The 14,645-nt window shown below is 36.8% G+C and overlaps 1 protein-coding gene across 1 annotated transcript in view; it reads right to left on the reverse strand.

Moving 5' to 3' along the window:
* Positions 1-14,645, reverse strand: part of PARP4 (poly(ADP-ribose) polymerase family member 4) — a 61,940-nt gene that overhangs the window by 36,578 nt on the left and 10,717 nt on the right. Inside the window, exons 6-16 of the mRNA XM_068395502.1 lie at positions 13,739-13,808; positions 13,056-13,169; positions 12,204-12,350; positions 10,718-10,855; positions 8,528-8,701; positions 6,394-6,554; positions 3,139-3,276; positions 2,079-2,177; positions 1,684-1,867; positions 772-934; positions 106-230 (exon numbers count right to left, since the gene is read on the reverse strand). Of these exons, the coding sequence (XP_068251603.1) occupies positions 106-230; positions 772-934; positions 1,684-1,867; positions 2,079-2,177; positions 3,139-3,276; positions 6,394-6,554; positions 8,528-8,701; positions 10,718-10,855; positions 12,204-12,350; positions 13,056-13,169; positions 13,739-13,808 (1,513 nt within the window). The remainder of the gene's footprint in view (positions 1-105; positions 231-771; positions 935-1,683; positions 1,868-2,078; positions 2,178-3,138; positions 3,277-6,393; positions 6,555-8,527; positions 8,702-10,717; positions 10,856-12,203; positions 12,351-13,055; positions 13,170-13,738; positions 13,809-14,645) is intronic.

A 14,645-nucleotide genomic window follows, 5' to 3' on the forward strand; every position in this document is an offset into this window, starting at 1 on the left:
AATTAACTAAATCCTAAATAACATTTTGGCTAAAACACTACTTAACAAATGGATTAATTTTTCATGGCTGAGTTACGGAAAATGACAATAAATAGCATACTCTACCTGTGCTACAAAGTCTATGGTCCTCGCCTTGATATAAACACCTTCCAGAGGGACAGGATTTCCCAATCTGTCCTGAAGACCAGTTTTTACAGGATTCGAAAGATTTGTATTTGGTAATGCATAGTCTAAACAAAGAATTTACGAAAGATTAAAAAGATATTTTTTGAAATATACATTCAGGAAAGATGATTGAAACTAATTCTATATCAATGGCCCATGTTTATTTATGCAATTCACAACACAAAAGTAACACAGTTTCTGTTATGAATGCTTCAGTTGTATTGCTGAGCTGCAGGCTGTCTGTCTAAGGGATCATGAGTTCATGATAGCTCTTCAAGATATTAAAAGGTCTTTGTTTAGAACCTTGCATTTGAATTATTTAAAGACCATCTGATGATTTATGCAAAAGTGCTTCCTGTGCTTCTCTTGAAACACACTGTGACATGAGGAGTTGCAACTGTCGTTGGTAATTATGCCTATAGGAAATCTGTTAAACAGATGCTACACAGATGCCACATGGTAATCACTAATTTGGTAACATCCGCAAATAAACTACAAATTATTTTTTATTATGTTATCTTCATACAACTACTCTAAAAAGGGTTCTGATAAGTATTTAGGAAACTCTGGAAGCAAGCCAATATACAAACAGAAAACATTTCTTACTCTCATGCTGTAAGTGACATTGTGACTCTGGCTCATTGTTATTTTGCTCCAGTTCCACTCCAACTGCAGGCTGAAATGGTTTTATTTCATCTTCAGCAAGGCCGAACTTAACAACATATCTAATTTTAACCTGACAGGTTTCATACACAACAAACTCATCATCCTGGTAGAAACAAAGAAAGGTTAACAAACAATAAAAACAAAGCTGTAGATAACCTCTAAAACAATGCAAATTAAGAGGCGAACCTAAATGACACATTGTTTTGGAAAAATAATAAGAATCTGACACCTTTTATTTTCACTCCCCTAATCTCCCTGTACCACTACCACTTGCATCTCTTATCTTCTTACTTTGTATTTTCCACAGTCTTTATCTTTCGTCTTCTCCATAAAGCATAATCATTCCTCAAAATAACTAAGAAAAAAAAAGTAAAAAACTGGTAGATATCTAGAGCGCAACTGTATCTGTTAGTGTGCCACTACAGCTATCATCCCTGCCTTAGAGTATCAACCTATAAAGACAGGGATTTTTATCAGCAGATTCATTTACAAAACAATGAACCTTCCAAGGTACTGATTTCTTATTCCATCCAAGTAGAGTATCGCTTCCAAATAACAATTTAAATATCATAGACCAGATATTTATACAATGTTATAATAAAATATATTTACATCTTTCTTTGAAGTATTGTTTTCTTGCAAGAATTCTTTACAAATAGCAACTTAGAGGCTTAGAAGTTTTATATGCACTTTACAGGCTGCAAGACAGACAAAACTGATTTTACGCATTACTGTCTAGTGATTTAGTGTCTGAACTGAAATGCAGATTACATTCATTCTGTTACCTATCAGTGGTACAATAAATCCAAAATTTGGTGCCTTTTCAAGTGCCCAATACTGCAGGATCAGTACCTCAAAGTATGAAGAGATGTCTGCTGTTTTACGGACTCCATGCACACTGTCATAACCTGATGGTGCACCATTTAATGAATAATCTCGTTCATACAAATCTAAGCAGGATCCAAGTGCCACATCACAAACTGCCAGGAGCCGGGTTCCATCCATTTCACTGGGTGAAGAATACTTAATACTGGCACTATATGTAAAGAAAGATCATACACGTTTTATTAAAATTCATATTAATGTAAACATCATAGGAGTTTAAGGATACACAAGTAGTTCTAAACAGATGGACAGGAATAAGCTTTATAAATAAATTACCTTAAAAGTATTAAGCATTATATCTACTTCATTTGAAAAGTAAAAAGAATAGACAAAGGATAAAGAGAGATTGTCGTTATTCAGACCTAACAGAATCACTGAAGTAAATGCCACTGCCCAGATTCCCAATGTCAGTTCTTTCCAGGCCATGATCTTCAACAACCACTTTTGGCATTAGGAGTCCTCTAGAGAAAAAGAAGGTCACACAATGAATGAAGTACAAAATACTTTTGCATATAGCATGTGGGCTAATAAACAGTGTGCAATTACGAACCACAGAGGATTAAAACAAAATACACTTTACAGAAACCATCCATAGACACTCAAGGAAAAGAAAGTCTATTCATTAAAAAAAAAAATCCAAAAGTCATATTAATCACAAAGACATTGATTACACAAGCAATAAAGACTGTTAGCTTTTCTCCATTTAGCAGAAAAACAAAACATTTTCCAGATTCATTGACAAGCATTCAAAATAATTTTTTGGTTATTATGTGAGTAGTCCTACATTTCTAGCGAGCATGCTGTATTCAGTGTCAAAAAGCTGCATGAAATTTTTGTATCTAAGAAAAAGAAAGCCTGAGTTTTAAAGGTAGATGCTGGGGAATGGATACTTGGAATCATTTCCAATGTTTCTCTACACTGTTTCCACTGTAGAGATGCCATCCTTAGACTGTTCATGAGACATTTGATTTACTACTGATTGATGCCCACAGAAAACATTTTATATAAAAATAATATAAAAAGACACAATATTTAAATAAGTTCAACAGTTATGTAACTTACAATTAAAATCTGCAGTATGAGGAAAACAGAGTGCCAATATGACTTTTGAGGTATTTTAATTCTGATGGTGTTATGTATCAGATACGTTTTTAAAAATACCCTTAAATTTTCAGTGGCTGGTATTCTCTACATACATGCTATCATGAGGATTTAAATACACCAGGCTGCTAGAGGTTATATTATTTTAGCACTATTACCATGCCTGAGTGAATCCATGGTATTCAGTCATAGAACTAGTAATTAGGTTAAATATAATGCAAAAGAGCTCCATAAAAATAAATAACTTTAGAAGTCAAACTATATTTAAGAATATAGTTAAGTCTGATTCAATGTCACAAAAAAGGCAATGTAAATTTTTACCTGGACAGAATTCCCATGAAGTTGCGCACAGATGATGCATGGAATAAGGATCGAATGTTTCCAAGACTGCTCAGAAATTCTGCTGTTTCACTTAATCTGCCAACCCTATACACTTGTAAAATTCTCACTGGACAGTCACTGCAAGAAATTTGAAACCATCTTTCAGATCTTGTGACTTAGAAAGTGCATTTAAGATAAATACACTTTTAAAAGACAAAGTCTTATTCTAAATCTCAAAGTAACGTTCAACTTTTTTTTTTGTTAGTAATCTGGGTGGCAATTATTGAAGAAAAAAATAGCCTAAGAGAACAATCACCAGAGATATTAAAAACTTAATGACTAAGTTCAAGACCTATTTAAACATTTAGGGAGAGATAGAAAATGTGTTTTCATGTTTAAAGTCATATGAAATGATCTTATTTGACATTTTGGGATCTAAATTCAAAGATGTGACATACAAAACCCCATATAACTCTATGCAGCTCAGAGTCTATAGGCATACAAATTACTGCCATCAAAATTATCTTGTACTAAAAATTCTTTTACTGAGAATACTCAAGAGACCTCACTGTCTTGGCTGAACTACAAACATCTTTGCATCACAGTTCAGGCTATCTGGAGGTAGCAACTCCCAATTAAGAAATACTTCCCAATTAAGAAATACACTTGAGAGGAGGAAAACTTGGGTTGCAGTCACACCTCCAGCTATTGTGTAAAGGTCTGAGTGGAGAACAGTGTGCTCACCAGCTTCCCTCTGCTTAAGCAGTCTGCTGTGTACACATATTCGGAATATACTTCCTCAGACGACAGAGTCTGGACTAAGGACTGAGCTGCTTAACGGTGTGAAGATAGTGATACCCTATGAAATACCCAGAAGATAATTTTAGGATTCTAGGATTCCTAACTGTCACACAGTGAGGAACCTCTGGATTTACAAAGCAACTGGGAAGAGGACTTAAGGATCACAGTTTTACATTTAGATACCGAAAGGAGGTAGTACCTGGAAAGTAAAAGCACTAAGACCCATTTACAAATCAAACCTTTATTTATGCTTTCAAGATTCAATGAGCTTCAGTCAAGTTTTGAGTTCCTAAATGCTAAAATAATATTGGTAAATAGGACCTAGCCTCTTTGTAATTTTGAACATTTTACTCAAACTGTGCTATTTCTTTTGTTGAGGATTAGAGATATATTATGTCCTAATTTATGAAGATGCTATATGAACTTTTTTATATGAAGAGTTTTCTTGGTTTGGTTTGTTTTCTTGTGTGGGCTCGTTGTGTGTTTTTGTTGCTTTTTGTTGTTGGTGGTTTTTTTTTTTTTTAAGAACTTCACTTAGACCCTGATCCTTCAGCATGCTTCTACTGCAGTTGAAGTTTTTTTAAATTGTTTTTAATTAAAAACTTAAGATTGCAAATGCAGAGACTGAAAGGGACTAAATATGCTCCAATTCTTGCAATGTCATTATGCTTATCTATCGTGTAAGAGTACAGTACAAGTTTTTTGGGAAAATCCTGTGCTTATAATTAGTTAGTTTATGAATTATTATATAGGCTCTAACATAGATAACTGCCATCTACAAAGAGCAGTCCCATGGGTTCAGGTAACACCAAATTCCCCAAAACTTTACTCAATTGTTTCTATCACAAAGAACTACAAGGTAGAACTGAGTGACAAACTATTGTTCTATTAATTTGAAATTACTTAAAAAATTAGACAAAATGTCAAGTGAAAGTCAACTACTGAACTTTGCTGAAGAGAAACAGAAGTTTGCGTGTTCCAAGCACAGTACTCCTTCCATACTTGACCAATATATATTTGGGTATAACTACTTTGTAACCAGTAGTTGCTGGTTACTAAGGTTTAGACCTTAGCTGCTTTAAATATGCTTTTAGCATATTTACTTAGTAAAAACAAACTTGAAGTGACTATATATGTGTAATTGAAGCCCACTTCATTCTTCCCTGTATTAATGATCCAACCATTGATTATTCCATTTCTAGAACCATCTTCTTTTTAATTTATCTATATTTACCCATTTTTTAATTTTACTAATCAAAAGAGACAGGGTGCCCAGTTAGAAGCCAATGTCAAGAACACTACATAGAATTATCGGCAAACCTGCAGAAGAACTTCCCAGAAATACATCTTTTTCACACAACTGAGAGCTAACTAGAAAGGGACAGCTAGTTCCGTACATAATCAAAAGATGACCAGGTATTCCCTCCCACCCCCATCAAGTTTATTCACACAGAAAATAATTATTTGTTTTAACTCAGCAGAACCCAAAATTTTACTTTCATGTTTACTTTCCAGTTATTTTACAAAAAGCCTGGAAATAAATACTGAGAAGCAGAGTAAACAAGCCTAGACACCATAAATCTTATTTTAATAGCTGCTATAAATAGACCTGTTGGAGAGCAGCGTAGGGGAAAGGGACCTGGGGGTCCTAGTGGACAGCAGGATGACCATGAGCCAGCAGTGTGCCCTTGTGGCCAAGAAGGCCAATGGCATCCTGGGGTGTATTAGAAGGGGTGTGGTCAGCAGGTCGAGAGAGGTTCTCCTCCCCCTCTACTCTGCCCTGGTGAGGCCGCATCTGGAGTATTGTGTCCAGTTCTGGGCCCCTCAGTTCAAGAAGGACAGGGAACTGCTTGAGAGAGTCCAGCGCAGAGCCACGAAGATGATTAAGGGAGTGGAACATCTCCCTTATGAGGAGAGGCTGAGGGAGCTGGGTCTCTTTAGCTTGGAGAAGAGGAGACTGAGGGGTGACCTCATTAATGTTTTTAAATATGTAAAGGGCAAGTGTCAAGAGGATGGAGCCAGGCTCTTCTCAGTGACATCCCTTGACAGGACAAGGGGCAATGGGTGCAAGCTGGAGCACAGGAGGTTCCACATAAATATGAGGAAAAACTTCTTTACGGTGAGGGTGACTGAACACTGGAACAGGCTGCCCAGAGAGGTTGTGGAGTCTCCTTCTCTGGAGACATTCAAAACCCGCCTGGACGCGTTCCTGTGTGATATGGTCTAGGCAATCCTGCCCCGGCAGGGGGATTGGACCAGATGATCTTTCGAGGTCCCTTCCAATCCCTAACATTCTGTGATTCTGTGATTCTGTGACAGTTTTTCACAATTAAAAAAAAAACACCAAAATTGAATAATATTAACAGAAACTGATAATTCAGTCCTCTTTAGAGGTATTTTGTGCCCTATACCTCAAATGTTACTGGAATCATTGCATAACTATTAAACACTCACTTGTAATTGTTTTCTAACACTTGTTGTTCAACATTGAGAAATTCATAACTCGTTGAGTCAAGAGCTTCAATCTTGCACCTCAGAGCCCGATATTTGGCCAAAGATGATGGGTTTGGGCATGACATATTTGTTTCACGTATATTAAGCAAGTCTCTGATTAGCTAGAAAATACAGACAAAAATTTATGAATACTTGATACATTTTAATTAAGGAAACATGCAAACCAGGCTGAATTATATAAAGTTACAGTGTAGCACCAATGAAATGGAACACTCAGAAGAACATTTCCACTTGTTAGATGCAGTTTGGAACAAGAGCAAACAGCTGTAGAATGCCATGAAAAGAATTCAGAAAAAAACGTATATGAGAAATAGTGTTAAACTGCTTCTGTACAACTCCAAAATAAGCTTTCGATGGAGCCTGCTCAGAGCAGCTCCACAAACCAGTATTTGTGCTTGGTTACCATTTTGATTTTGCTTATGAGGCAATCCTTACTTGTTAGAGTCTGTCATACTGTCCCTGACATCACTATCCAGCTAGGGCAGTAGCACAAGGCACCCATGTAATTTCCTCAGAGCAGGAGAAAGAAGGACATCTAACTTCGAAAAGATTGTACAATTCACTAAGCCACGGGAAAGCTTTGTGAGACATAAGAATTTTTTTATATTAGAAATATCAAAAGGTTTTAATTATCAAAAGATTTACAGGTTTAAAGGCATTATTAACATTTGTTCTTTTAGAACAGTAAGGAGCCTCCTTACCTCTCCCTCCTTTATATTTTGTAGCTTACAAAGGACTGACTTCTGGGTATCCTTTGTCAATAGCAAGAGGTATCTCTGTCAGAATCTACAGAATTTACATTATAATTGCAATACGAGGAGGAAATTTGAGTTTGCTCTGTAGTTACAAGGGTGATGTAGCTGTCAGAGCCCTGACTGCTTCTTGCCTCTCCAGAGGGCCTGGCTGCTTCTGCTCAGGGACAGATTTAACAGTGCAGCTCGGAGCATTGACAGACAGCTGTGAGAAGACTCAGCAGATTCCTGCCCCTCCTTTGCTCAAGAGATGCCTTCGAGCTTAGGCTCTTGCTCTTGGTCTCTCGGCTGAGCTATGTTGCCCATATGCCTGCATCCAGCCTCCAGCCTCCCACCTCCCTGGTTCTGACCCAGATCCTGGGGACTCGAGTTCACGGTTTGACCTTGGACCTGCCAGACAAGTCATAATGAGGAGGCAGTGGTCTTCCTCGCTTTTACCCCCAGCCCCATCCACCTGCCCTTATGGAGCAGCCAGCCCTTGCTGCTGGGTGCAAGGGCTACATCTGTGTGCACACTCAGCACACCCCATCAGCATTTCCCCCCGGCAGGCTGAGAATTTCCCAGGTAGTTTCTGCAAAGATGAGACAATGGACTGACTTGAAGCAGAGTAACTGAACTCCTAGCCAGCTTAAAAATGAAGGAATTGACTAAGTAACGCAGGAGCTGAGGGGGAGCTATGGGGGAGAGAGGTCCTTGGAGATTCCCCTAGGCAGGTCAGCTGTGCTTAGACCAACTGAAAGATGTTATCTGTGTAGATGTGCTGACTAACTTCTTGCACTAACAACCCAAGCAGCACAGGGAAGTCCCCCAAGCAGTTTGTGCTGTAGAAGTAGAAACAGACCAAGCTGTACACAGATTGGTAATTTTAAATAATCTCTAGAAACTGTTCCTGCATATGCAGGAAAAAAAAGGGTATAAAGAACAGTCTTTGCATATAGTTAAAATAGCTTAGATATATTTTGAATATAGTTTAAGACAATCAATAGAAACTGATTATGTATATGCTGGAGTAGTTGCTAGGGTCAGCTGGATGATAACAACCGTTCTGTGATTCTCATTTGATCCATCTGAAGATGGCATCACAACAATGATTGCAATGGAAACTCCTGTCACCATTTGGACAGCAACTGGTCTTCCTGTTCAACACACTGAATTCCCCCCACCAGTGTTACTCTATTCATAAGATTCCAATAAATTATTTTTTTAAACTGACAGCCTGTGACTAGCTGTGCAAAGTATCCTGTCAATTTATCTAGTGATCATGTTCAAAACTGGTGTAGCGCAGTACAGATCAGGGCTGACTAACAATCTGGAAAAGTTACCTGACACAGGTCCTGTTTTCTAGATAACAGCTTTTTGGAAACTTTATAGTCTATTTCAGTTTTGTGACGTATAACTTGATAGAATTCCATCATCATCTCTTGTAGCGCCACCTCGCCAGCTCCCTCATCCAGTGCACTCTTTACTTGGAGTAAAATACCTTCTGCTTTGCTCACCTTTAAAAGAAGAGATTATTAAACTGAAAGCTATTGCAAAATTGCAGAAAGAGCGCAAAGCAATAAGTACTGAAAATGGATCATTTAATTCCACACTGAAATAAAACTTTAACTCTTGTTAGTGCAATATCCACAAAATATTTTCTTGCATCTAGGATATGAAAACAGTATTTAAAAGTTGGGTATTATCCTGCCCTTATACTGGGCTACTTGAAAAGTACCTCAAGCAGAGCTAAGAGACAGTAAAATAACCTCCCTGAAACAAAACAGAATATGCATCAATCAGATTGAAAGATTATGTTCCTTAACATCTTGTACATTCATATTGTTAGCTTTAATGCATTGATGAAGTAACAGGAAGTAGAGGATAATAAATTTCTTAATAAATGTCTAAGTGCATTAGTTCATCCTAAAATATATAAAGCAGAGTAGAAGTCCTATTTATAAAGTGCAACCTACGGATGATATGAAAGTAATGATTAATTTTAGACAGTCTGTCCAGACAGAGAGGACATAGATTTGCTTGTATCTGTATATTCCTTCTCAACTGGAAGTTTTTCATGGAATACTCTTACATTATTTTGTCTTCTCAAGGCAAGAGGAAAAAGGCAAAATGCCTTTTAATTCACATGAACAGGCAACAGCTAGTAAAATGCTGACATAGAAGCTGCATAGTAATGTCTTACTGCAGTTCAATATTGATCCAAGACTAGTCTCTGTCTCACAAATGCCTTTGGGAGAAAAACAAAGGGTTAATCTAACTGAACAGCAACCCAGTTCTTAATTATTGTCTTTCAATACAAATGCCATTTCTCTTGAAAATTAATTATAAATGGGAAGAGTTAGTGAAAACAGTTTTATCATATTCTTACAGATAAATGCATTGAGATACAGAATCTTTTAGGTCTATGGTTCAGCTCTAGCAAAAGCTACCAATGATTGAATATTATTTATCAAATATTTATCAAATTTCACCTACCTGAAATATGTTAGGAATCCTAATATCTAAACAATTGCACCTCATAAAAAGTATTTACCACAAACAGCATTTCCTTATGTCTTTGCTGATTTATGCAGTGCACTCACTACTGTCTCTGAGTACATGTATACAATATTACTAATGAACTACTTACTCACCAGAACCTACATAAATGTATATTATTTCCACATCAAAAACTGAAATGAATATTCTTCTACCATACATCAATTGAAGAGTATCAAAAGTGAGTTTCATGTAATAAGATTAGGGTGAACTCATTCCAGAATTGGGGACCTTCTACTGGCAAAGCTCTTCCAATTTAAAACCAACATAATCTTCAGGTAATTTTGCCTTCAGTGATAACAGAGATGAACAAAACTCTCATCTTAAACAGCCATTTTGTTGGCTGTTTGTTAAATAATATGAACTTAAGTTACATGAATAAACATTATCCTCTTAAATGTCTAGGGAGCAGAGCAAAAGAACTGAGGTATGGGGGAAAGTGGGATTAAATGAGCCATAGACTTAACAAAGGGGTGGATAGGCAGTTACTCTTAATAACAGCTGTAATAACCAAAGGCCTTAAAGAGCAACTGTGTGTTAATTACATGTGTCATCTGATAACACAGATAGGACCATAATTAAAACTATTTTTCCATTACGACAGAATGGGTGACTGAAGTATGGTTGAAACTGGCAGGAGACAGTAACCTGCTATTATGCACTGCTTTCTATGACTGTCTTATGTGACTTGGCTTATCTCATGCAAGGGATCCTCCCACGAGAATTGTGTAAATTGCTATAAAATGGAAAAGACAGCCATCTGCCCTAAGGAATACAGCATGGTTTTAGTGTCATAATTCTAAAGCAAAATTTGAGATAAAGATTTCTGAAGCATGGATTTGTTGAAGTGTGGGAGTATCAAATGTGTAATTACCAATCCCAATCTGAAACACAACATATATGTTTGCTGGGAAAAAAATACTTCTAACAGCATTTATGTATTCATCCTCAGAGAGTAACAAGAATTAACTTACATCATTTAGGCTTATGTTGTTTACTGATTCAAGTAGTAAACTATCCAGGTGGCCAATAGCTTCTGCCCAGATCAATTCCACAAAATCACTAACTTCCTGACTTATAGCACTTGAATGGATGGCTTCTTCTAGAAGTAACTGTAGTAAAATAAACACAATTCAGTGAAAATACAAAGACGGAAGTCATGGCAGTGAAGTTCTTACAGAGATAAACAGTTCTATTCCCATAAACAATACAGCGTGCAATGCTCATTCATGCTGAGTATAATTTCTTCAGTCCCATCAAACTGAAGAGAAGGTTTGCTTTTGTAAATTCTTTCAAGTGGAGAGCATGGCAGGCCGGATGGCCGTGACCTCTCTTGAAAACCGAGACGTAAAGTCTTGGAGAAGACAGAAGTTGATTTGCTTGATATCTTTATCAGTACATTGTACTATCAGGTACATGGGCATAACAGCCTGCAGACCCCAGCCATTCCCTTTTTTGCATAGCTGGTAAAAGAACAGATGTTTCAAAATGGCCAGTGTTTTGTAACATCTCTAACCGATGACACTAGATCTCTAGTTCAGAAAGCTCTGGTGGGAGAGACATTATTCCTGTGAAAATAAAAAACTGGAGCAGCAAAGCTACAGGAGAATAGAGAGGCCATGAAAATCAGTGCAATTCATACATCAGAAAGAGTTGTGAAAACAGATTTTCTCATGTTCTTCCGAGGAACATTGTTAAAGCATTTACTTGAGTTTTTTGTCACTGTTCTACAACTCCAGAAGCTGCCGTTAAACTTGAGGCCATTAAACAGTTCACGCACAAGTTTGGACATTCTACATTACTTGTTTATATGGCATCAACCACACAGCTTCTGAGATCACTAGAGGACATATGTGGGCCTTTCAGCACTGCTGGATATAATTATGTGCCAGCTGTGTTCTATAATAGAAGCTAACCATGGTGGAAGAGAGAAGTAGATGAAGTACAGTGAGAATGTAAATGGTGGAAAAAATTTCTGTCACACTACAACCATTTTAAATACCAGTAAAACATAGTCTGAAGAGTACTTTAGGGAGCAGAATCCAACTGCTATTGCCATTGGGGGGAGTCCTGTTACTGATTCCAATACGCTCTACATCAAGCCTTTGATATCTATATAGTGTGCAGAATAATTCTGACAATCAAAGCCATACATGACACAACATTTCTGTTTGCTACATTAGCACATCACTTTTTAGGTATCAAATTAGTTGATAATGCATCTACTGAGGAAAAAAAACCTATAATGAATATGACTACATTTACTTTTAACATGTTTTAGTACTTGGAACATTCACTTAATACTCAGAAAAAAAAGTTTCAAAACATTTACATACAAACAGTTTCCCTTAACCTATGGCTGTATCACTGTAATCTAGACGTTTACCACACTCAGAAAAAACGGAAAACTAAAACAAATCATTAAGCACAGAAAAGTGTAAACATGCAAGTTGTACAAGCCTTTTGCAATTTTGTAGAAGCTAAAGATTCTGCTTCTGGTGGAAAAGTTTCTCTGAGCAGGAAATCCTGGCTCTTCAGGTCTGCAATAAAAGTCTCGTACTTTTCTCTTATTTCTTCAGCAATATTAGTTACAAATTGTTTATTATTCTGTAAATTGAAAGAGTAAAGTTAGTCAAAGAAGAGACTTGAAGAATCAATTTTACCAGACAGTCCTCTAACAGATGACTTAACTTCTGGGTTGTGTCTGGGACACAAAGAACAAGCACAGGGCTCGATATACAAATCCCACAGTGGCAAGATAGGTTCATTTAAATGTGTGGTGGAATAACTTGCTCTATCAATTGAACTATAAAAAATTAATCCCTGATGCAGCTCCTTTGACTTGAACCTAATGTTGCTACGATGACACAGACTGCAAGTGCTAAATCAGAGTGCATACGTGACTTGTATGCTGAGAAATGCATTTAGGCTGCCCTCACGACAAGCTTTGCTGTCTCTCAATAGTATGTCCAGAATATCACTTGCTATAGCATTTCAGCATTTAAACATGTCATTATACAGTTTAGATATTGCCAGGAAAATATACGTGAGTATGAGGCAGGTGCATCCAGGACCATGTTGTGTTGCTGCCAAGTCCCAAAACAGTTCTTTTGAGCAAGTTGTAAGCTAATACACAGAGGAGCCAACTATAAATCAAACTTTTTATGATAAAGTTTAACAGAATGACCTCCTATTATCTGTATCTAAGGATTAGCCTGCAAATAAGAATGAAAAGCATCTGAAGCGTTCTGGGACAGGTACGTTCAATGTACCTAAAGAAACAAACACGCAACGTCAATGAGTGGTTCATACCTTTGTTCCATTTGAGGCACTGAAGTTTGCATATAGTCGAAACAGAAACTTGTAATGCTCTTGGGAACACTGTAATTCAGTAACGACAAAATCTTTGCTTCCCTTGGAGTTAATCTAAATGGAGAGATAAACAAATCCCCCCAATCCCCAATTTATTGCTTAAGTATGTTTAATTCACATGATATTGCGCCAAGTACTTCCCCTTGTCCTACTTATTTTTTCACCCTATGTAGAACCACACTCTATGACTGGCTAAGAAAAGAAACAGAATTGTTCATTATTTGTGTCATAGTAACAAGCAGAAGCTCCTCTCAGGGCTTCACTGTACTGATTGCTGTACGTTTCCATCATTTTTGTGTTTTGAAAGATTTTTAATAAAAAAGTTTAAAATTCAAATTAGAGTTAACATGTAAGAGCCATGAAAACGTATATCTTGTCAGAAGGAAACTTACTATTCTACTGCAATACTTTGGTGAGAACACTACAGTGATGATAGAAAAGTTTTATTTGGTAGAATTAGACTGCAATGAAAGACAGAAAGCATTAAAGTACTTTTCAATACTCCTCTCTGCATTGCAGTACATGATAACATAAAAGAGTTACTGTTGATGTGTATAAAACTGTAAACCTTTTATTCATCTACTGATCCTCCTACATTCTCTCACAATAACAGAAGGGCTTACTTTTTCAAGGACACTGTATTTTGCAACTTCAAAATCTTGGGGAAAAAAAGGATCATCTTCATCATTTTCACTGTAAAATATGGAATGGAATAAGAGTAATTAAAATCACATATGCCCAGTAAATACTGTACTGTAATAGGCTGCAACACCATACTAAAGTAAGAACTAATATAAGAAAATAAATCTATTTTTCAGCAGCAAAGTAACAACAAAAAAAGTTTTGAGAAATGAAATCCCACCCGGACAAGCTGCTGCACTAACAGGCCGAATGTCTAGTGTGAACCTGAAGATGAAGACTAGATTTCAAACTTAATTCTTTAGAAAAACTATGGAAGCAACACAATAAATTTATTTTCAATGCCCAGTTACATGTTAATTTTTGAATAGCTTGGTCAGCTACCTGTGCTGTCTGAGGCTAATTCCTCCTTTATTCCTGACTTTCACATTAGGAGATATATATGTAGTCACATCCTTCAGCATCAGGACTTTTAGACCAAGTGTAACTTCTAGTACATTCCCACAGAGTAACTAAATACCTACCCTATGACTGAACAGCAGTCTCTAAAAGTGAAAGCTGCATTTTATTAATAGATTTAAGAGTGTTGGAGCTGGTTTTGTTCCTTTAACTCAATAATTAGAAACAGTTAGAACAATACCACTTCCCTATCAACTAAGAGCAGTCTCAGTTATTTTCAGCTCTCCCAAGAATTCTCATGAGAGAAAGAGATGCACAGCACTTCTAAAAACAACGAATCAGACTGGATTGCAAAAACCCATGTGAACCAAGAAAAGAAAAAAATTGTGATGATAAACAGAGCTGCAATCAGAAAATCATAAAGCTTGAGCCACACTAATGCCTGCTGAGTTGGTGAAAGCTTTGCATGTATTAGGGAGCTGGACTGTAAGT

This window comes from Nyctibius grandis, chromosome 2, assembly GCF_013368605.1.
Source record: "Nyctibius grandis isolate bNycGra1 chromosome 2, bNycGra1.pri, whole genome shotgun sequence".
Taxonomy (NCBI): domain Eukaryota; kingdom Metazoa; phylum Chordata; class Aves; order Nyctibiiformes; family Nyctibiidae; genus Nyctibius; species Nyctibius grandis.